Consider the following 22,895-nt stretch of genomic DNA (forward strand, 5'->3'; position numbering starts at 1 on the left):
TAGAGGCAACACATCACTGACCACTTCCTTCAAAGATCTTTATTTAGTCAAACAGTACATATCGAGAATTCCTGGAGACCCGCCCCCTCTAATGCCTATTACCCATGCTGGCTTATGCCAGGTACAGACGAGAGGATTGATCCGCGGATACGGTCCGCCGGACCGTATCCGCGGATAAATCCTCTCGAGGATTTCCCCGGATTTGGATCCGATGGAGTGTACTCACCATCGGATCGAAATCCGCGCCGAAATCCCTTCGCGATGACGTGTCGCGGCGGTGACGGCGCGACACGTCATCGCGAAGGGATTTCGGCGCGGATTTCGATCCGATGGTGAGTACACTCCATCGGAACCAAATCTGGGGAAATCCTCGATGATGACGCAGCGACGTGCGCGACGCTGTCATATAAGGATACCCACGCATGCGTCGAATCATTACGACGCATGCGAGGGAGGGGATCGGACAGATCGATCCGGTGAGTCTGTACAGACCACCGGATCGATCCGCTGAAGCCGATTCCAGCGGATAGATTTCTTAGCATGCTAAGAAATTTTTATCTTCTGGAAATCGGTCGGGCCGAAAAAAATCCGCGGAAAAAGATCCGCTGGGATGTACACACCAGAGGATCTATCCGCTGGAACTGAAACCTCCAGTGACCAGTATGAGAGAGTGAGAGCGATAACACCAAATTTAATAAAATATTGATATATATATATATATAATGAGTTGTAAGGTAACATTTATTATTACAATGTAAAACCCACAACTTTGTTTTTGTTTTGTTTCGGATATAGTGGTAAAGGTGGGTTAGAACCCCTGTTTTTATTGCGGATTTAGTCTTTCTATATTCCCTGGTGACCATTGTCACTAGAAATGACTTTCAAAAAGTCCAAAAGTTTGCATTGTTACCAGAAAATGACTTCCAATACCTGTTTTTTTGTTTGCTTTGTTTTGTTTTTTATGCTTATTCCCTGTTGCATCTACAGGCATGAAATAAAGGGTATTTTCCCCAAATGGCAAAAACAGGGGTCTTAACCATTCCCTGCTTTGTCCAAGATAAAAACATTTTTTTTTTAGGTTTGTTTTGCGAACAAGCTATCCAAGTAGTTTATTGAGAAAATTGTAAAAAATTGTATTTTTAATAACACTGGTCTGTACTCAACTGATTAGCAGAGCTAACCATACACAAATATTCCACACAGGGGATAATCTACTTGATGAGTTTCCGAAAGCGCAACCATCATGCAAACCAAAAGAACCAAGAATAAGATGTCACAAGTTGTTGCCTCCTGCAAAACAAAGCACACTACAATCTCAGGACTATTCGACCAGTGAAGTTTCCTGTACCGAACACACATGCCATACAAGAAAGCAAATGCCGTCAAATGAAATTGTTGAAATCATTTCCCAAAAAATGAGAAGTCACCATACAGGACTGAGAGCTGAAAAACTGAGACAGTACATCCTAGGACAACATAAGATTGATTTGGAACTTCATAGCCAAGAGCTAGGATATACAGACATGCTGAGCATGTTGATAGAGATACCAGTCATTAAATTTCGAAATACCTCAGGAAAAGACATTATAATTGAATCAAATCTATTTGAGGATCAGGACCTGCCTTCAGCAAAAGTAGAACTTTGTAATGCTGGTCCTTCCTCCACTTCAAGGTTATCACCATCAGCTAAAGATTCAGCACAACCTGATGTTTCCAGCAATAAGAAAAATGCTAACCAAGAACATTTAGGCAGTATAGCAAGTCCATCTCAGAAAAACAACCCCATCATTTCAGAGATTTGCACTGCATATTTACATGATCCGGGTTCTAAGACAGGTAAGAAATGAAAATGCTTGAAAAAATAATAATTCTCACTGATCAGCTCATATCAAATATTGGATGTATTCAATAAATAAAGGCAAACAGTAATTATAGCAACCAATAGGGATGGGCTATCTGTTCGAGTCGAACATTGCCTGTTCGCCGAACAGCGAACAATTTGGGGTGTTCGCGGCAAATTCGAAAAGCCGCAGAACACCCTTTAAAAGTCTATGGGAGAAATTTAAAAGTGCTAATTTTTTTTTTTTTTTTCTGTTTCAAATATTTTATTAAAATTTTCATAAATAAATACAGAATATTAAACATGTACAAATTGTAGAATATGCACATTACATAAAACAGTCCTTAAAAGGAAAATACCATTGACATATAGATAATTATGAAGTCAATAAAGAATAAAGGTAAGGAGAAGAAAGGGGGGATGGTGGATAGAGGGGGGAGGAGAGGAAAAAAAAATAAATAAATAAATAAAATAGCCCTATCGAGTACGTATAAGAAGTGGAGTCCGGAGAGGATGAAATAATACCAGATTATAGTGAAGCAGTCCTTAAAGAATGAAATTCAGCGGAGTTCTTGAAAGACAACCAGCATGCCCATTTTTCATAAAAGGTCTTAGGAGAATCTTTAGATTGGGAAATGAGTTCTTCCATTTCGGCCATGTAACCAATTTTATTAAACCAATCCGAAATGGAAGGAGGTGATGACTGTGTCCATCGAATGGGTACACATAGTTTGGCAGCATTGATTAGGTGGAACATCAATGATTTCTTATAAATGTATTGCGGTAGAGAGGAGTGGTGTAGTAAATACTGGGCGGCAGTGAAGTCAGGGGTATATGTTGTAATGCGAGAAATTAATTGATGGACCTCCTTCCAGAAGGGTCTGATCAGATCGCATCCCCACCATATGTGCAAGAGTGTGCCTTGAGCACGGTTACATCGCCAACATAGTGGAGAAATGTTTGCATTATATTTATGAATGATGGCAGGGGTCCTATACCACCTAGAGTATAATTTGTAATTGTTTTCCTGTGTCAATACATTCAGGGATCCCTTATGTATATGTTGAAAAACATGTTCCCATTCATTACTCGATAGGGATACGTCTAGGTCGCTTTCCCATTTGAGATTCACTACATCATTCTTAATGTCGAACGTTGCAAAAAATGACGCATACATCGCGGAAATCAAATGTTTTTTAGGAGAATTTTGGAGACACAAGTTCTCAAAAGGAGACTTGCGTCTACACCATACAGAATTCGAGCCAGTGCGATTGAAAAAATGTTTAACCTGTTCATATCCAGAGGGTTGTATAATAATGTCAGGGTGGGAAAGTTGAAAAGAATCGAAAGTAAGAAGTTTACCGTTGTCAAAAAAGGTTTCAGCTCTGATCGATTTGACGTATGCGGAACCGGATACGTCAAACACCGATTGTCCTAAAGAAATCTCTGGGTTTAAGTTAACAGGAGTCATGGGACCATATAATGAGGAAAAATGTTGATTTTTACAGAGAGCCCTAAAAGTTTGCAAGGTAGGACCCACCAAAGGGTGAGAGCAGGCGACAGGTGGGATTTAAAGGTTAATATGCAAGTTATGCATGTCCAGGGGACATGTATCAATGCAAAAAAAGTTTTAATAACAGCTGTTTTTTTCGAGAGCAGTGATTTTAATAATGCTTAGTGAAACAATAAAAGTGAAATATTCCTTTAAATTTCGTACCTGGGGGGGTGTCTATAGTATGCCTGTAAAGTAGCGCCTGTTTCCTGTGCTTAAAAAAGTCCCTGCACAAAATGTCATTTCTGAAGGAAAAAAAGTCATTTAAAACTACTCGTGGCTATAATGAATTGCCGAGTCGCGGCAGAAGTGAGTACACCCCTCACATTTTTGTAAATATTTTATTATACCTTTTCATGTGACAAGACTGAAGAAATTACACTTTTCTACAATGTAAAGTATTGAACGTACAACTTGTATAACAGTGTAAATGTGCTGTCCCCTCAAAATAACTCAACAGAAAGCCATTAATGTCCAAACCACTGGCAACAAAAGTGCGTACACCCCTAAGTGAAAATGTCCAAATTCGGCCCAAAGTGTCAATATTTTGTGTGGCCACCATTATTTTCCAGCACTGCCTTAACCCTTCCGTTTCAGGATGCCCCACAGATTCTCAATAGGGTTTAGGTTTGGAGACATGCTTGACTAGTCCATCACCTTTAGGGCCCTTTCACACGTACGGACCGTATGTCTGCATTTTCATCCGTCCGTTGCGGATGAAAACGGGACATACATGGGTCCCTATGTGATTACGGGTGTCAGCGGATGACCCTATTTTTCTTCCGTCTGCCGGATCGGATTGGATGAACACGGACATACGGTCCGTGTTCATCCGATTCCCCATAGGGGAGAGCGGAGGGAGGACAGGGCGGTCCCTGCACAGTGTGCGGGGACCGCCCTGTCAGCTGCCAGCTCAGCGGGGATTTTACAGAGGATCCCCGCTGAGCTGTACGGACACACGGAGGCGGATCATTACTGATCCGCCCCGTGTGAAAGGGCCCTTACCCTCAGCTTCTTTAGCAAGGCAGTGGTCATCTTGGAGGTGTGTTTGGGGTCGTTATCATGTTGGAATACTGGCCTGCGGCCCAGTCTCTGAAGGGAGAGGATCATGCTCTGCTTCAGTATGTTCCCACAATAAACTGTAGCTCCCCAGTGATGGCAGCACTCATGCAGTTCCAGACCATGTCACTCCCACCACCATGCTTGACTGTAGGCAAGACACACTTTGTACTCCTCAGATGGTTGCCGCGACACACGTTTTGACACCATCTGAACCAAATAAGTTATCTTGGTCTCATCAGACCACGGGACATGGTTCCAGTAATCCATGTCCTTAGTCTGCTTGTCTTTTGCAAACTGTGGGCTTTCTTGTGCATCATCTTTAGAAGAGGCATCCTTCTGGGATGATAGCCATGCAGACCAATTTTATGCAGTGTGCAGTGTATGGTCTGAGCACTGACAGGCTGACCCCCCACCCCTTCAACCTCTGCATAAATGCTGGCAGCACTCCTATGTCTATTTCCCAAAGAATCCAGCGGCGGACTGACAACCCCTGAATATGATGCTGAGCACGTGCACTCAACTTCTTTGGCTGACCATGGCAAAACCTGTTCTGAGTGGAATCTGTCCTGTTAAACCACTGTATGGTTTGGCCACCGTGCTGCAGCTCAGTTACAGGGTCTTGGCAATCTTCTTACAGCCTAGGTCATCTTTGTGTAGAGCAACAATTATTTTTTTCAGATCATCGGAGAACTCTTTGCCCTGAATTGCCATGTTAAACCTCCAGTGACCAGTATGAGAGAGTGAGAGCGATAACACCACATTTAATAAAAAAAAATGCTCCCCATTCACACCTGAAACCTTGTAACACTAACAAGTCACATGACACCGGGGAGGGAAAATGGCTAATTGGGCCCAGCGGTTTAGACATTAATGGCTGTGTGTTGAGTTATTTTGAGGGGCAGCAAATTTACACTGTTATACAAGCTGTACACTCATTATTCTACATTGTAGCAAAGTGTAATTTCTCCAGTGTTGTCGCATTAAAAGATATAATAAAATATTTACAAAAATGTGAGGGGTTTTCTCACTCTTGTGAGATACTGTGTGTGTGTGTATATATATATATATATATATATATATATTGATATATATATATATATATATATTGAGATATATATATATATATATATATATATATATATATATATATATATATATATATATATATATATATATATATATATATTGATATATATAATGAATTGTAAGGTAACATTTATTATTACAATGTAAAACCCACAACTTTGTTTTTGTTTTGTTTCGGATATAGTGGTAAAGGTGGGTTAGAACCCCTGTTTTTATTGCGGATTTAGTCTTTCTATATTCCCTGGTGACCATTGTCACTAGAAATGAAAGTTTCAAAAAGTCCAAAAGTTTTGCATTGTTACCAGAAAATGACTTCCAATACCTGTTTTTTTGTTTGCTTTGTTTTGTTTTTTATGCTTATTCCCTGTTGCATCTACAGGCATTAAATAAAGGGTATTTTCCCCAAATGGCAAAAACAGGGGTCTTAACCATTCCCTGCTTTGTCCAAGATAAAAACATTTTTTTTTTAGGTTTGTTTTGCGAACAAGCTATCCAAGTAGTTTATTGAGAAAATTGTAAAAAATTGTATTTTTAATAACACTGGTCTGTACTCAACTGATTAGCAGAGCTAACCATACACAAATATTCCACACAGGGGATAATCTACTTGATGAGTTTCCGAAAGCGCAACCATCATGCAAACCAAAAGAACCAAGAATAAGATGTCACAAGTTGTTGCCTCCTGCAAAACAAAGCACACTACAATCTCAGGACTATTCGACCAGTGAAGTTTCCTGTACCGAACACACATGCCATACAAGAAAGCAAATGCCGTCAAATGAAATTGTTGAAATCATTTCCCAAAAAATGAGAAGTCACCATACAGGACTGAGAGCTGAACAACTGAGACAGTACATCCTAGGACAACATAAGATTGATTTGGAACTTCATAGCCAAGAGCTAGGATATACAGACATGCTGAGCATGTTGATAGAGATACCAGTCATTAAATTTCGAAATACCTCAGGAAAAGACATTATAATTGAATCAAATCTATTTGAGGATCAGGACCTGCCTTCAGCAAAAGTAGAACTTTGTAATGCTGGTCCTTCCTCCACTTCAAGGTTATCACCATCAGCTAAAGATTCAGCACAACCTGATGTTTCCAGCAATAAGAAAAATGCTAACCAAGAACATTTAGGCAGTATAGCAAGTCCATCTCAGAAAAACAACCCCATCATTTCAGAGATTTGCACTGCATATTTACATGATCCGGGTTCTAAGACAGGTAAGAAATGAAAATGCTTGAAAAAATAATAATTCTCACTGATCAGCTCATATCAAATATTGGATGTATTCAATAAATAAAGGCAACAGTAATTATAGCAACCAATAGGGATGGGCTATCTGTTCGAGTCGAACATTGTCTGTTCGCCGAACAGCGAACAATTTGGGGTGTTCGCGGCAAATTCGAAAAGCCGCAGAACACCCTTTAAAAGTCTATGGGAGAAATTTAAAAGTGCTAATTTTAAAGGTTAATATGCAAGTTATGCATGTCCAGGGGACATGTATCAATGCAAACAAAGTTTTAATAACAGCTGTTTTTTTCGAGAGCAGTGATTTTAATAATGCTTAGTGAAACAATAAAAGTGAAATATTCCTTTAAATTTCGTACCTGGGGGGGGGGGTGTCTATAGTATGCCTGTAAAGTAGCGCCTGTTTCCTGTGCTTAGAAAAGTCCCTGCACAAAATGTCATTTCTGAAGGAAAAAAAGTCATTTAAAACTACTCGTGGCTATAATGAATTGCCGAGTCGCGGCAATACAGATAAAAGTAATTGAAAAAAAAACAGCATGGGTTCCCCCTACAGTCCCTTTGGGTCTGGTATGAATATTAAGAGGAACCCTGAACCAAATAAAAAAAAAACGTAGGGGTCCCCCCCAAATTCCATATCAGGCCCTTCAGGTCTGGTATGGATATTAAGGGGAACCCCACACCAAAATGTAAAAAAAATGGCGTGGGGTTCCCCCAAAAATCCATAACAGACCCTTATCCGAGCACGCACCTGGCAGGCCGCAGGAAAAGAGGGGGGGACGAGAGAGCGCCCCCCCCTCCTGAACCGTACCAGGGAGGATGTCCCGATGTTGATGGGGACAAGGACCTCATCCCCACAACCCTTGCCCGGTGGTTGTGGGGGTCTGCGGGCGGGGGGGCTTATCGGAATTTGGAAGTCCCCTTTAACAAAGGGGACCCCCAGATGCCGCCCCCTATGTGAATTGGTAACGGGGTACATTGTACCCCTACCATTTCACAAAAAAAGTGTCAAAATGTTAAAAACCAAAGGAGACAGTTTGGGACAAGTCCTTTATTAAAAATAAAAAAAAGGTTTCAACGATGTAATCCACTCTCGAGCAATCCGAAAAAAAAAAACAGACGCTACTTGTACACGTCAATGCGTAACCCCAGGCTTTCTTTTTTGCATCAGAGAGGGGGTGGGGTCACGCCCCGCCCTCAGCTATAAAATAACTGTCACACCGAGAGCGCACCATTCGGCCAGGCGCCTCCTATGAGGCGATATCGTTCCTAGCGTCGTCTTTTTTTTGGGGGGCTTTCCGGATCGCTCAAGAGTGGATTACATCGTTGGAACCTTTTTTCTTTTTCTCTTTTTAATAAAGGACTTGTCCCAAACTGTCTCCTGTGGTTTTCTAACATTTTGACACTTTTTTTGTGTGTGAAATTGTACCCCGTTACCAATTCACATGGGGGGCCGGCATCTGGGGGTCCCCTTTGTTAAAGGGGGCTTCCAGATTCCGATAAACCTCCTGCCCGCAGATCCCCACAACCAACGGTCAAGGGTTGTGGGGATGAGGCCCTTGTCCCATGTTGAGGGCATGTGGCCTGGTACCGTTCAGGAGGGGGGGCACTCTCTCGCCCCCCCTTTTTTCCTATGGCCTGCCAGGTTGTGTGCTCCGATAAGGGTCTGGTATGGATTGTTTTTTTTTTAAATGGTGCAGGGTTCCCCTTAATAACCATACCAGACCTGAAGTGCCTGATATGGATTTTTTTTTTTTTTTTTTCCTTTTTCAATTACTTTTATCTGTATTACTGGGACCCGGCAATTCATTATAGCCGCGAGTAGTTTTAAATGACTTTTTTTCCTTTAAAAATGTGATTTTGTGCAGGGACTTTTCTAAGCACGGGAAACATGTGCTACTTTACAGGCATAATATAGACACCCCCCAGGTATCAAATTTAAAGGAATATTTCTCTTTTATTGTTTTATTTAAGCATTATTAAAATCATTGCTCCCGATAAACTGACATTTTTAAAAACTTTTTTTTGCATTGATACATATCCGCTGGGGCAGGACCCGGGTCCCCAAACACTTTTTATGACAATAACTTGCATATTAGCCTTTAAAATTAGCCCTTTTGATTTTTCATGTTCGTGTCCCATAGACTTTAACGGTGTTCGCGTGTTCGAATACATTTTTGCCTGTTCGCATGTTCTGCTGCAAACCGAACCGGGGGGGTGTTCAGCTCATCCCTTGCAACCAATCTTATTTTCGTTTACTAGTTTAAGACTACTGAAACAATACTGATTTAAATGTCTACAATGCTTGATATATACAGAGCATTCATAAAGTATTTATACCCCCCCCCCCTACTTTTTTCAATTTTGTTATGTTGCAGCCTGATACCAAAGTTGTTAAAACAATTTTTTTTTATTAATCTATGCTCTATACCCCATAATGACAAAGTAAAAAGGGAAATGTCTGTGAATTTATAAAAAAAAAAGGAAATATCACGTGTGTGAAGCATGTAATTCTCCCTGCTTGTTTTAGATATATTGTGTGTGTTAGAGGTAAAAAGGGTTCATGTGTTACAGGCTGATTGATATGTTAATGACCCTTCCTCAGCCAGCTCCCTAGTTCAAATGGTAATTGATTTATTGTGTGTGGGAAGGAGACCGGCCTTACTGTTTACAATGATTAGATCAGTGGCTCATGTTAATTATTCTGATTGCTTCATTGTGGTCAGGCTGTTACACCTAGTAATTAACTCCACTGATGTCCTTATCTAAAGAAAATGTGTTTTCCGGTCGGCTCCGAATAGTCTGGCTATATTCTGTATGAGAACTCCAGAGTGGGTGAAAAGGGGGTGGAGCTCCCATTGTTCCTTGATTAAGGATTTAGCTTGTAAAACTGTATTTATAACCAGCAGCAAGCTGCCAATAAATCAGTCTTGGTTCCAGCATTCAGTCTTGACTCATGTATGGATGATCCTGTGATGTTCTTGTATGGAGAGGAGGGAATGCTTGACGGGGATATCATACCGATACCGTCACAATTGGATGGCAGCAGCGGGATCTTCCCTTCTACTCTCCCTTACACCAGGATTCCAAGCAGACACTGGGAACAGTGAATGGAAGGCTGCTACACCCTGCTTAAAAGAAATACACTGAAAGAACTACTGGAAGTTCGTGGAAGGATTGCTAGCAACAAAACCAAGCGGGTCATCATAGCAGAATCAATGGAGATAGACCAGGAGGACGTGATTGCAGCAACGCCAGCAGTACAAGAGATGGAGACACCAGTGATTCAGGAGGAGTCACCAACCAACAAGCTAATGAGAGAGAAGCTAGCGTGGTTCGGCCCGAGCCCAACGCCGGATGTGGTGCTGAAAGTGATGGACCTGTTAGCGGAGGAAACTAAACAAATAAGAGACGCAGAGCTACAGTTAAAACTGGCAGCAGTCCGACAAGCAGCCGCACATTCTCCAAACAGTGAGTACAGCACAGCAGACGCAAGGAAGATTCCGTTTAGCGCTTTTAAAGCTTTTGATGAAAAGGACTGTGAGATTGATAACTACCTGGCAGACTTTGAGCGACAATGTAACCTGCACCGAATAGCTAGAAGAGAGTGGGTTGCAATATTGTCAGGCAAACTGTCAGGCAAAGCTTCTGATGCTTTCCGGACCGTGCCAGATCAGGATATCCATAGCTACGCCCGGGTTAAAGAAGTGCTCCTGGCTCGTTATGCAGTAACCCCAGAGTCCCACCGACAGAAGTTCAGGGACTCACGCAAAACCACGAAAGACTCTTACGCGGAATGGGCATGCCAGTTGTCCCTGTCGGCCTCTAACTGGGTTAACAGCAGCCAGGCCACCACCGCAGAGGACATTTTGCAACTAATGCTCCTGGAGCAATTTTACAATCACATCCAGACAGATGTCAAAGATTGGGTGAGAGATCGCAGGCCCATGACTCTACCAGAGGCCGCGAAGTTGGCGGATGAATATGCGGATACTCGCAAGACAAACCAGGTCCCACCACGGGTGCAACCTCCACGACCAACGGCGCCCTCACACCCACCAGCCGCTAGATACCAACCTCCTAACAGACCGGTGACATCTAGCCCTCGCTATCCACGCCAGGAGGACAACGAACAACGCTGCTTCCGGTGCAAACAGCTGGGTCACTTCAAGCAGAATTGCCCCCTGAATGACAACACCAGATCAAATTGGTCTCAACCTGGGTACCGCCCACCAGCAGCAGCCCATTGTGTAGACTCGGCTTGGGATCCCCAGGAACTGGGTCGGGAAGAACCATTGGGCACCCCTTACGAAGCCCTCATGGTACAATCTGTTATTACGGACAACAGGGAACACCATTGTCAGCTGGTCATGGGCGACAGCCATGAGCCGGAGGGGCCTTGGAGGGAGCTGGGCAGAAAGAGGCACCGCCAGCTACCCTCCAAGAAGAAGAGGTCCTGGAAGTCATATAACCAGCGGACCTGGGAGGAGAAGAAGCGACTGGAGGAGATGGAATCGCAGCGGGCGTCCCAGATGCGGGCCGAGATGTTCGCCAAGGGCCCACCGGTGGCCCCTTACACCACCACCCAGTTCCTGATGATGAAGGACCACGTGGAGAGCCTGCAGGACATGAGCAAGCAGGAGCTGATCCGTGAGTACATAGAGCTGGAGGAGTGCATAAGCCGCATGGAGGAGGAGAACAACCACCTGAGGTCACAGCAGGCTGACCCCCCCAGGCTCCATGAACTGGAGATGGAGCTGGAGAAGCTCAAAGAGGAGAACCGGTGGCTGCGGAGGGAGCAGAGGGTGGCTGACCCTATGGGGCACTGATCCCTCCCCCCCCCGAACTCTGAGCACCAGTGCTACAGCATTTCAACAAATATAACTTTTTCTTTTTATGAATCTCCTGTGATTGTCACTTCAGAGCCATAACCTGCCCCTCCCATAGCGGGACACCTAGATGGCGGCGCACAGACCCATTCGCCATCTTCACATTGACTTCTGGTGACTCTGCAGATCGCACAAAGACTTGGGGACTGACCGGCGTGTGATCCGACGACCCGGTGACATACCTGAGTCGGAAGCAGTTGCCAAGGGAGGTCAGTCACGCCAAACGGAGTTAACCTCGGACTAAAAGCTCTGAACCCGTCAACCCTACTGGACCAGGGAAGGTCCAACCGGGTTTGCCGGAGCAGGGAGAAAAAGGGGGGCCATTGTGAAGCATGTAATTCTCCCTGCTTGTTTTAGATATATTGTGTGTGTTAGAGGTAAAAAGGGTTCATGTGTTACAGGCTGATTGATATGTTAATGACCCTTCCTCAGCCAGCTCCCTAGTTCAAATGGTAATTGATTTATTGTGTGTGGGAAGGAGACCGGCCTTACTGTTTACAATGATTAGATCAGTGGCTCATGTTAATTATTCTGATTGCTTCATTGTGGTCAGGCTGTTACACCTAGTAATTAACTCCACTGATGTCCTTATCTAAAGAAAATGTGTTTTCAGGTCGGCTCCGAATTGTCTGGCTATATTCTGTATGAGAACTCCAGAGTGGGTGAAAAGGGGGTGGAGCTCCCATTGTTCCTTGATTAAGGATTTAGCTTGTAAAACTGTATTTATAAACAGCAGCAAGCTGCCAATAAATCAGTCTTGGTTCCAGCATTCAGTCTTGACTCATGTATGGATGATCCTGTGATGTTCTTGTATGGAGAGGAGGGAATGCTTGACGGGGATATCATACCGATACCGTCACAACGTGTACTTAAGTATTCAACCCTTTACTCACACCTAGAGTGGGGGATTTTCTGAAATTCTTCTTTGCAAATCCTCTCAAACTCAGTCAAGTTGGATGGGGACCAGTGGCGGACTGACCATTCAGGCACTTTAGCAGTGCCCAAGGGCCGAAGCCAGTAGGTGGGCTCCACCACTGCACTGCTACTTGTTGCAGAGCACCAATAAAACTTTATCAAACTGTAGACCAGTGACATGTGATCATCCTTCCTGCACACAAAGACCCCTTAACCTGTGGACAGGATAGAGACAGTGTGGAGAGCCCCATGCATGGCAAGCCCCGCCCCTCATCTGCTACTCAGCCACCAGGCTCACAGACCCGGCTCTGCAGCCCTAATCTCCCATTGATTCTGTTGTGCAGGGCTGGTGCTACCAGTAGGTGAACTAGGCAGCCGCCTAGGGCTCACTTCCACCTAAGGCACAGCCATGGCCTATCACCTCCTCATCCCTGCTGGATGTAACCTCTGGAGCCGCCGTCCCTGTGTGGTGGGTCTGCTGGAGTGTGCACCGGAGGTGGAGAGGGAATGTGTGCTGCTGGGGATCGTGCGATGAGTGAACTATCACATGCAGTACACTGACAGATCGCTGCAGAGCTGTTTGGCGGCTCAGGGCTGTTTGATGTGGAGGAGCTGGCCCACCCGATCATTGTCACTGGTCGGGATTAATGAGGGGGTTTGGCCAGCCAAGGGGTGATCCCGTCTGTCACTGGGGGGTGGTGGGCGGGGCAGCTGGCCTCAGGGATGATCGCACGGAACGTCTGGGAGGTAAAAAAAGTCTCTAAAAATGCTGTTTTGTTTTTTTATGCAGCCACTGGACTGAAAGAAATTGGGTTGAAAACTGCCCTGCCCAATTTCTCACAGTCAGGACAGTGCTACAGGAAAAAACAAATACTATCTTGAACTCTGCCATTTTTTTTACTTCTATCTTTAGACCCCCAGTCCTCTGCCTGCTGTCACCCATTCCTCTGCCTGCTGTCACCCATTCCTCTGCCTGCTGTCACCCATTCCTCTGCCTGCAGTCACTCAGTCCTCTGCCCTACTGTCACCCAGCCTTATGCTGTTGCCCAGTCCTCTGCCCTGCTGTTGCCCAGTCATCTGCCCTGCTGTTGCCCAGTCCTCTGCCCTTCTGTTGCACAGCCCTCTGCTGACACCCAGTCCTCTGCCCTGCTGTCACCCAGTCCTTTGCCCTGCTGTCACCCAGCCCTCTGCTGACGCCCAGACCTCTTCTATTGTCCAGCTCTCGGCTGTCGCCCAGTCCCCTGCTCTCACCTAGTCCTCTGCCCTGCTGTCACCCAGTCCTCTGCTGTCGCCCAGCCCTCTGCTGTCACACAGTCCTCTACCCTGCTGTCACCCAGTCTTCTGCTGCCTGTTGCCCAGTCTTCTAAAAAAAAAAGTAAATGTTGGCAACAATGCTCGCTGTGCCTGGCAGTTCAATGAGGGGGCAACAAACATTACAGGGGGGTATTAACAGTGCCGGTGCTAGACTATTTTTCACCCTTTCTATACTGTATAGAGGTATAGAAATTATATCTCAGAGGTATAGATGTTTTATTTTTATGGGAGGGCGCAGGTAGCTGGTCTTGCCTAGGCCGCTAAATAGTGCAGCACCGGCCCTGCTGTTGTGTCCCCTGCTTGGATGATCCGGAGATGATCCTGTTTGTGGATGGAGGATGTTCAGTTTCAAAAAAGAATATTGGACACCCGTACAGTGCGCACACTGCTGTGAAAGGGGCTATGGAAGCGGCAGATTTAACACAGCAGCTCTAGATCTTGGCTGCCTGAGCCTAGGGGAGAGCAACCTGGGGCCATAATTGTGAGTAAGATACATCCTGAACACCCCCCTCTCTCTCTCTCACCCCCCTCACTTGCCCTCCCTCTGTCAACCCCCTTTATCTTTTTACCCCCCTCAATCACCCCACCTCTTCCCAACCCACCTCTCTCTCTCTTTCCTCTCCTCTCTGTCTCACCCTCTTCTTATCCCCCTCAATCTCTCTCACCCCATTTTCTTTTTATTTCCCCCCTTTCACCAGCTCTCTCCCCCCTCTCTCTCTCTCACCCCCTCTCTCTCTCATCCTCCCCCTAACTCCCCTCTCTCTCTCACTTCTCCCCCTCTCTCACCCCCTCTCTTTCACCTTTCACTATCTCTCTTATTTCTTTCTCATCCTCACCCCTCCCTTTTTCTCACCCCCTCTCTCTCATCTTTACTTTCTCTCACCCCTCCTTTCTCCTACTCTCTCTCAACCCCTCTCTCTCACCCCATTTCTTTCACCCCCTCTCTCTTACCCTCCCCTTCTCCCTCTCTCTCTCACACACATTTTCCCTCTCACTCTACCCTTCTTTTTCACCCCTCCTTATCACTCTCCCCCATTTCTCTCAACCCCTTTCTCACCCCACCCTCTCTCTTACCCCCTCCCCCTCTCTCTTTTACCCCCCTCTCTCATTCTCGCCCCCTTTCTCATTCTCACCCCTTCTCCAACTTCTCATTCTCACCTCTCTCTCTCACCCCTCCCTATCTCTCGCACCCTTTCTCATTCTCACTCTAACTTTACATTCTAACTTTACAATGCAGCAAAGTGTAATTTCGTCAGTGCTATCACATGAAAAGATATAATAAATTATTTTCAATAATGTGAAGGGTGTACTTTAAACCTGGAAGTGCCCCGCAGCTTCTACAGAAAGAAACCAGAAACTATCATGCAGGTTTTGCTGCAGGTAGATTTTTAAATGCCTCCTCTATGCAGCTGAGCTGCTATAACCAAATAATAAAGATCACAGAGATTCCCAGAGGCATGGTTGGATATTGGCCCATTCCTGAACATGAGGTCCAACAGCTCCTGCATTTTGCTGACAGGCCCTTCTGTACAGCTGAGATGCAATATGTGAAGGATGGTTGCCAAGAATGCATTAAACCACAATGTTAAAGTATATGTACACCTTAACAATGAACTTCTCTTACTTGCTCGGTTTGTTCTGTTAAACATTTAAAGTCATTTATGATATTATTTGTTAAATGCAAAAGAAATGTTGATCTTGTCAGAAATTCAGAACTATCCCTTTGTCCTGTCTCCTTTACCAACTGTATGTTATCTCAAAGATTCTATTCAGCCATTCCCGTTTTTTATTATGTGGCTACTAGTTGTTTGGCTGCCTATGCTTTGGGGACAAACACAGTGGGTGTGATTCAGTAGTTTAGTAAAAGACAACCTCTAAGAGACAAACGACTTCTGTTCTATTGACAGAGGCCAGCTAAGGAGATTTGGTGTTTTATACTCCATGAAAAGCTAGCTTTGAAGATAATTAAGCAAATCTAATTAGGTAAGAGGCCCCCAGGGAAGATTCAGAACACAATGTTTGAACTATATATTTAAAACAGTTTGCTTTAGCTTCCAATCGTAAAACAGGGAAAGAGAAATCTGGCTCAACCTGCTCTGCTACCTTTCATAAAAAGACTGGGTGATGCATTTGTATGTGATGTGTACACTTGATATTATAATGTACATGTTAAAATTCACGTCTTATATCTTTTTTTCAACCTTGCTAATATTTAATAATATTTTCTTCTTTAGAGTTTACCAGGAAAGTTAACCACACACAAACAATCTCCTCTCATGAAGATCCAACGCCTATCTTGACGGTTGATGGTAATGCAGAAAAGAAAAATAACCCTAATACAACACAGAAGTACAACAACTCACAGCCTAAGCCACCAAACAAACACCAATTGTTCTTGAACAAAGTTGCTGATGTTTTGAGGGTGTTTCCTTCAGGACTAAGGATTGAAAAGTTGAAGCAACATGTCCTTAACACTCATCACATTGACTTAGAAGCATTAAGCAAAGAGCTTGGGTATAATGATATGCCAAGCATGCTAAAGCAAGTACCAGGCATCGCATCTTTAAATGGTGATGTTTTCTTTGCTTCAGTTATTCCTAAGTCGAAAGAAAAACTTAAACAAGTCAAAAAAGTCAAATTCTCTGAGAAACTTTTGGTTGATTTTTTAAAAAAGTTTCCTTTTGGGCTGAAAGTTGATAACTTAAGGCGGCACATAACAAATCAATACAAAATTGATTTGATGAAATATAGCCAAGAAAAGGGCTCTACAGGTATGGTTGACATGTTGCAAAAGGTACCAGGCATTACCGTTTTAAACAAAGACCTTATTATTGCTTCAGATTTTTATAAAATGTCTAACAGTAAATCGAATGCCACCATTAAAACCACACCTGTCAAATGTCCAATTAGTGCTACCCCTGGTGTGAAAAAAAGTCTTAAGGTAAAAATAAAGACACCAAAGGTCAGTCAGGTTGTCACAAAACCTAGTGCCACAAGGCCAACTGGAACCAGTCAACAAATATCTCTACCTACTCACCATAATCCATTTACAAATGCAATGATAAACAGCCCTCAAAATGTGCGTCAACAAATATTTCTACCTGCTTGCCAGATTCCAATAACAAATGCAACGATTAACAGCCCTCAAAATGTGCATCAGGGATTACGTCCAAATATTTCCTATGCTTCAGCCTGTGCAAGTAATTTGAGGACGGATCAGGTTAATGTGCAGAGTCTACAGTGCCCTCCAACCTTCAATGGGCAGAAAGCTCACACTGTCAAAATAGCACATCCTAATCTCAAGGAAGCGCCCAAAGATGTAATCCAAAGTTCCAACATCAAAGATAAACTTAAGCTACTATTGAAGTCTCATTCCAATGGACTGTCCATCTTCCAGCTGAAAAAATTATTTCTTCTTAAGTTCCAACAACCACTTGCTTGCCGGGGAGCTTCAGTGAGAAAAATCTTGAAGAATGTGGAGGATGTAGCAAACATAAAAGGGGTAGGAGTCCAAATGAAGGTGTTTCCAGTAGTTTCAGAAGACAATCCATCAGCAAACATATGTAGTGGTAGGTATCACTTGCATGATGCAAAAAAAATTAATTTTACAGCACCAATAGTAGTATTTGAGACTAGAACCTGAAAACTATCTAATATTAAAGAAAACTATAAACCGCTTCTGCTCTGATTTGGATCCACTTTTAAAAAACAGTATTAAACCATAGAAAAAAGGAGAGCAGCGCTGGCTAAAGACTAACCCCTTAGTTGGTCACCACCTTAGTGACTATTGAAGTTAATATTACAGCTATGGAAATACTGTATTTTTCACTCCATAAGATGCACTTTTTTCCCTCTAAATAATGGGGGAAAATGTCTCTGCATCTTATGGAGCCAATACTGACCAGGCCCCCCATGTTACAATACCAGGCCAGTGGCGGCGTGGCCAATCTCCCGCTGGGCCTGTCACTCAGCCACAGACAGAAGAGCAGAGCAGCCCGAGCGGCCAAATGGAGTATGGCCATGGCAGCCGCTCGGGCTGCTCTGTTTTCTATCTGAATGACAGGCGGATGCATACAGGAATGTCAGTCTGTGCGAGGTGGCACAGGTAAGGCACTGGTCAGGTTGAATCTTATGGGCACAGGTCAGGCTGCATTTTTTTGGCACAGGTCAGTCTGCATTTTATTGGCACAGGTCAGGCTTCATTTCATTGGTAAGGCTGCATTTCATTGGCACTGGTCAGGCTGCATTTCAATGGCACTGGTAAATATTTTAGTACACCATTTAATTCAGAATATTTTTTTTCTTGTTTTCCTCCTCTAAAACCTAGGTGCATTTTATGGATATAAAATACAACACTATAGCAATAGCTACTATTATGAAATAAAAAATATGCAAACAAATATAGTGCTAGTGCAATGCAAAATGTGACACAATATATAACAAATATGCAATACACTTATATCATACGTTGCAATATATGCAAAAATAAAGTGAAAATGCAGTGCAAAACAACACAGTATAACTCAAAAAATATTTTAAAAAGTTCATAAAGTCCTGATGAAAAATAGAAAGTCCCATAAAAACTCAAAGAAAAAGTGATCAATCTTGTACAAGAGTGCTATATTCCAAGCAATATAGATAACACCCAGTGAGATTCTTCACCGATCAACCAAAATGAACTCACCAGAGTTAATGGCTGGTCTTATAAAATCAGCTACTTTGCTTTTTACTGATCCCTTTAGACTAGTAGACTCCAAGATGTGGGCTCGCAGTACGATCCTCATCAGACCTTCTTTGCAAAAAGCATAAAATTATCATAAATAGCATTTTGCATCAAATAAGTCTATAGTGACTCTGTGATTTAGTAAAAATTATAGCAGTTAATCACCATCATTACATGGGTGTACACACCATTCTTGCATACAAGTGTAGTATGGGAAAAAGCAGGACATCAAACGTCTATAAAAAGAACAGTAAGTGAGTGGGCAGGCTGGTAAACTGTTGCAGCAAAAGAGAGGTTGAAGCAAACATAGAGGCCCGGATTCACGTAGCACTTACGCCGATGTATCTCGAGATACGCTGCGTAAGTGTAAATGTGCGCCGTCGTATCTGTGTGCCGTGCCCACAGAACTAGATACGCCTGAAAATAGGCTTCCTACGACCGACGTAACTTTCCTACGCCGTCGTATCTTAGGCGCATATTTACGCTGGCCGCAAGGGGCGCTCCCATTGATTCACGATTCGATTATGCAAATGAGTGAGATACGCCGATTCACGAACGTACTTGCGCCCGGGGCATTAAGATACGCGGTTTACGTAAGGCTTACGTCCGGCGTATAGTTATTCCCCATCTATGAGGCGCAACTAATGCAAAGGTATGGACCAGGGAACAGCCATCGTATTTTACGTTGTTTATGTAGTAGTACGTGAATAGGGCTGGGCGTAGGTTACGTTCAGGTCGTAGGCAGTGATTCGACGTATCTTAGGGAGTATTTCCGACGTGATTCTGAGCATGCGCACTGGGTTGCATCCACGGAACCGCGCATGTGCCGTCCCTTCGGCCCTTCATTTGCATGGGGTCACGCTTCATTTAAATGAATCACGCCCACTTCCATCTACTTTGAATTAGGCCGGCTTACGCCTACGAATTTACGTTACGCCGGCGCAACGTTGGGCGCATTTGCTTTGTGAATACTGTGCTCGCCGCTCTGCTCCGCTCATAACTATGCGCTGATGTATGTGAATCCGGGCCAGAGAGTTTATTTGCTCAGATTGCTCATATTATGCATTTAACCGGATAATAATGGCCAGTGTTTCAAATATAAGCAGAATAGCAAAGAAATCAAAGCAAGCATGCTAGTTCACTATTCCAGCATTAAGTTAACCACAATGTTTGGTGGAACATTGGCAAACATATTCACTCATACCAATTGTAACATATAGGGAAATTTATGTTAGTCCCACCATCACTGACAGGCTAGCCCAGGGATATGCAATTAGCGGACCTCCAGCTGTTGCAGAATTACAAGTCCCATGAGGCATAGCAAGACTGACAGCCACAAGCATGACACCCAGAGGCATGATGGAACTTGTAGTTTTGCAACAGCTGGAGGTCCGCTAATTGCATATCCCTGGGCTAGCCCATCTTTGTTAGCTATGATGGCCTGCTTCTGCAACTCACAACAGTAAAGCCAGTCCGGCTATACACGGTTTGGTGTTGAACTGGCCAAGATTGGAACCATTAATGGGCAGGCTGAATGTACCAAGTTGATCGATCGATTCATTTGATATATTTGCTTAACCGGTTTCCGACCGGCTCACGCAGATATACTGTGGCACAAGGGCTCTCCTGGGTGAAAATCCTGTACAGGTACGTCCTTCCCTTTTTTCGGCCACCAAAATGCACCGTTGCGCGGTGGGGGACCCGTCCGTGTGGCCAGTGGGCACGAGCGTCAGAAGAGAGGACACATGTTGGTTGTTTCTAGTAGGGATGAGCCGATCACCCCCCGGTTCAGTTTGCAGCAGAACATGTGAACAGGCAAAAAATGACCCTCTGACACCACAGGGGGTTTCTTGTGGCTTCAGAGGGGGGTGGGGTCCCCGCTCACGTGATGGGTGGCCCTGCCCTCAGCTATTTAAAAGCTGTCGCGGTGGGTGTGGCGTCATTCGGCGGGCGCCTCCCATGGAGGCGGATCGGATCGTGGTGTTTATTTTTTTCCGTATCCCGGGGCGAGAATGGATTACATTGCTGGATTTTTTTTTCTTTTTTAATAAAGGACTTGTCCCAAGCTGTGTCTTGTATTTGTTAAATTTTTTACACTTTTTTGTGAAATGGTAGGGGTACAATGTACCCCGTTACCAATTCACATAGGGGAGGCCGGGATCTGGGGGTACCCTTTGTTAAAGGGGGCTTCCAGATTCCAATAAGCCCCCGCCCGCAGACCCCCACAACCACCGGGCAAGGGTTGTGGGGATGAGGCCCTTGTCCCCATCCACATGGGGACAAGGTGCTTTGGGGGTCTTAGACCCCCAAAGCATCCTCCCCATGTTGAAGACATGTGGCCTGGTAAGGTTGCATGCTCAGATCAGAGTCTGGTATGGATTTTTGGGGGGAACCCCACGCCATTTTTTACAATTTGGTGCAGGGTTCCTCACAAAATCCAGACCGGAAGGGCCTACGCCATTTTTTTTATTTGGCGCAGGGTTCCCCTTAATATCCATACCAGACCTGAAGCGCCTGGTGTGGAATTTGGGGGGACCCCCACGCAATTTTTTTTTCAATTTTGGTTCGGGGTTCCCCTTATAATTCATACCAGACCCAAAGGGCCTGGTAATGGACTGGGGGGGGGGGGACCCATGCCGTTTTTTTCAATGACTTTTATCTGTATTGTCGGGACCCGACAATTCATTACAGGTGAAACTCGAAAAATTAGAATATTGTGCAAAAGTTCATTTATTTCACTAATGCAACTTAAAAGGTAAAACTAATATATGAGAGAGACTCATTACATGCAAAGCAAGATAGTTCAAGCCGTGATTTGTCATAATGGTGATGATTATGGCTTATGGTTCTTGAAAACCTCAAATCCACAATCTCAGAAAATTTGAATATTACATTCAATCAATAAAAAAAAGGATTGTACACAGAACAATATCGGAGCTCTGAAAAGTGTAAGCATGCATATGTACTCAGTACTTGGTTTGGGCCCCTTTTGCAGCAATTACTGCCTCAATGCGGTGTGGCATGGAAGCTATCAGCCTGTGGCACTGCTGAGTTGTTATGGAAGACCAGGATGCTTCAATAGTGGCCTTCAGCTCTTCTGCATTGTTCGGTCTCATGCCTCTCATCTTTCTCTTGGCAATGCCCCATATATTCTCTATGGGGTTCAGGTCAGGCGAGTTTTCTGGCCAATCAAGCACAGTAATCCCACGGTCATTGAACCAGGTTTTGGTGCATTTGGCAGTGTGGGAAGGTGCCAAGTCCTGCTGGAAAATGAAGTCCGCATCCCCATAGAGTTTGTCTGCAGAAGGAAGCATAAAGTGCTCCAAAATCTCATGGTAGACAGCTGCGTTGACCCTGGATCCACTTCATGAAGCGGACCACAGATGACATGGCTCCCCAAATCAACACAGACTGTGGAAACTTCACACTGGACTTCAAGCATCTTGCAGTGTGTGCCTCTCCATTCTTGCTCCATACTCTGGGTCCTTGGTTTCCAAATGTGATGCAAAATTTGATCAGAAAAGAGGACTTTGGACCACTGAGCAACAGACCAGGTCTGTTTTTCTTTAGTCCAGGTAAGATGCTTCTGACTTTGTTTGTTGTTCAGGAGAGGCTTGACAAGAGGAATACGACATTTGAAGCCCATGTCCAGGATCTGTCTGTGTGTGGGGGCTCTTGATGCACTGCCTCCAGCCTCAGTCCACTCCTTGTGAAAGCCCCCAATACTTTTGAATGGCCTTTTCCTGACAATCTTCTCCAGGCTGCGGTCATCCCCGCTGCTTGTGCACCTTTTTCTTCCACACTTTTCCCTTCCACATAACTTTCTATTAATGTGCTTTGATACAGCATTTTGGGAACATCCAACTTCTTTTGCAATTACCTTTTGAGGCTTTCCCTCCTTATGTTGGGTATCAATGATGGTTTTCTGCTCAACTGTCAGATCAGCAGTCGTTCCCATGATTGTGATTCCTACTGAACCATACTGAGAGACCATTTAAAGGCTCAGGAACCCTTTGCAGGTGTTATGGCTTAATTAGCTGATTAGAGTGGCACACTTTGAGCCTAGAATATTGCACCTTTTCACAATATTCAATTTTTCTGAGATTGTGGATTTGTGGTTTTCATGAGCTGTAAGCCATAATCATCACAATTATGACAAATCACGGCTTGAACTATCTTGCTTTGTATGTAATGAGTCTATTTCATATATTAGTTTCACCTTTAAGTTACAATAGTGAAATAAATGAACTTTTGCACAATA

General features: G+C 44.1%; 1 protein-coding gene across 2 annotated transcripts in view; it reads left to right on the plus strand.

Moving 5' to 3' along the window:
• The window catches only part of LOC120915280, a 55,949-nt gene that overhangs the window by 25,212 nt on the left and 7,842 nt on the right, over positions 1-22,895 (plus strand). For both annotated transcript variants that reach the window (XM_040325660.1, XM_040325659.1), the window contains exons 4-6: positions 1,204-1,836; positions 6,136-6,768; positions 16,146-17,480. In XM_040325660.1, coding sequence (XP_040181594.1) covers positions 1,204-1,836; positions 6,136-6,768; positions 16,146-17,480 — 2,601 coding nt within the window. The remainder of the gene's footprint in view (positions 1-1,203; positions 1,837-6,135; positions 6,769-16,145; positions 17,481-22,895) is intronic.

The sequence above is a fragment of the Rana temporaria genome, chromosome 10 (genome assembly GCF_905171775.1).
Source record: "Rana temporaria chromosome 10, aRanTem1.1, whole genome shotgun sequence".
NCBI lineage: Eukaryota > Metazoa > Chordata > Amphibia > Anura > Ranidae > Rana > Rana temporaria.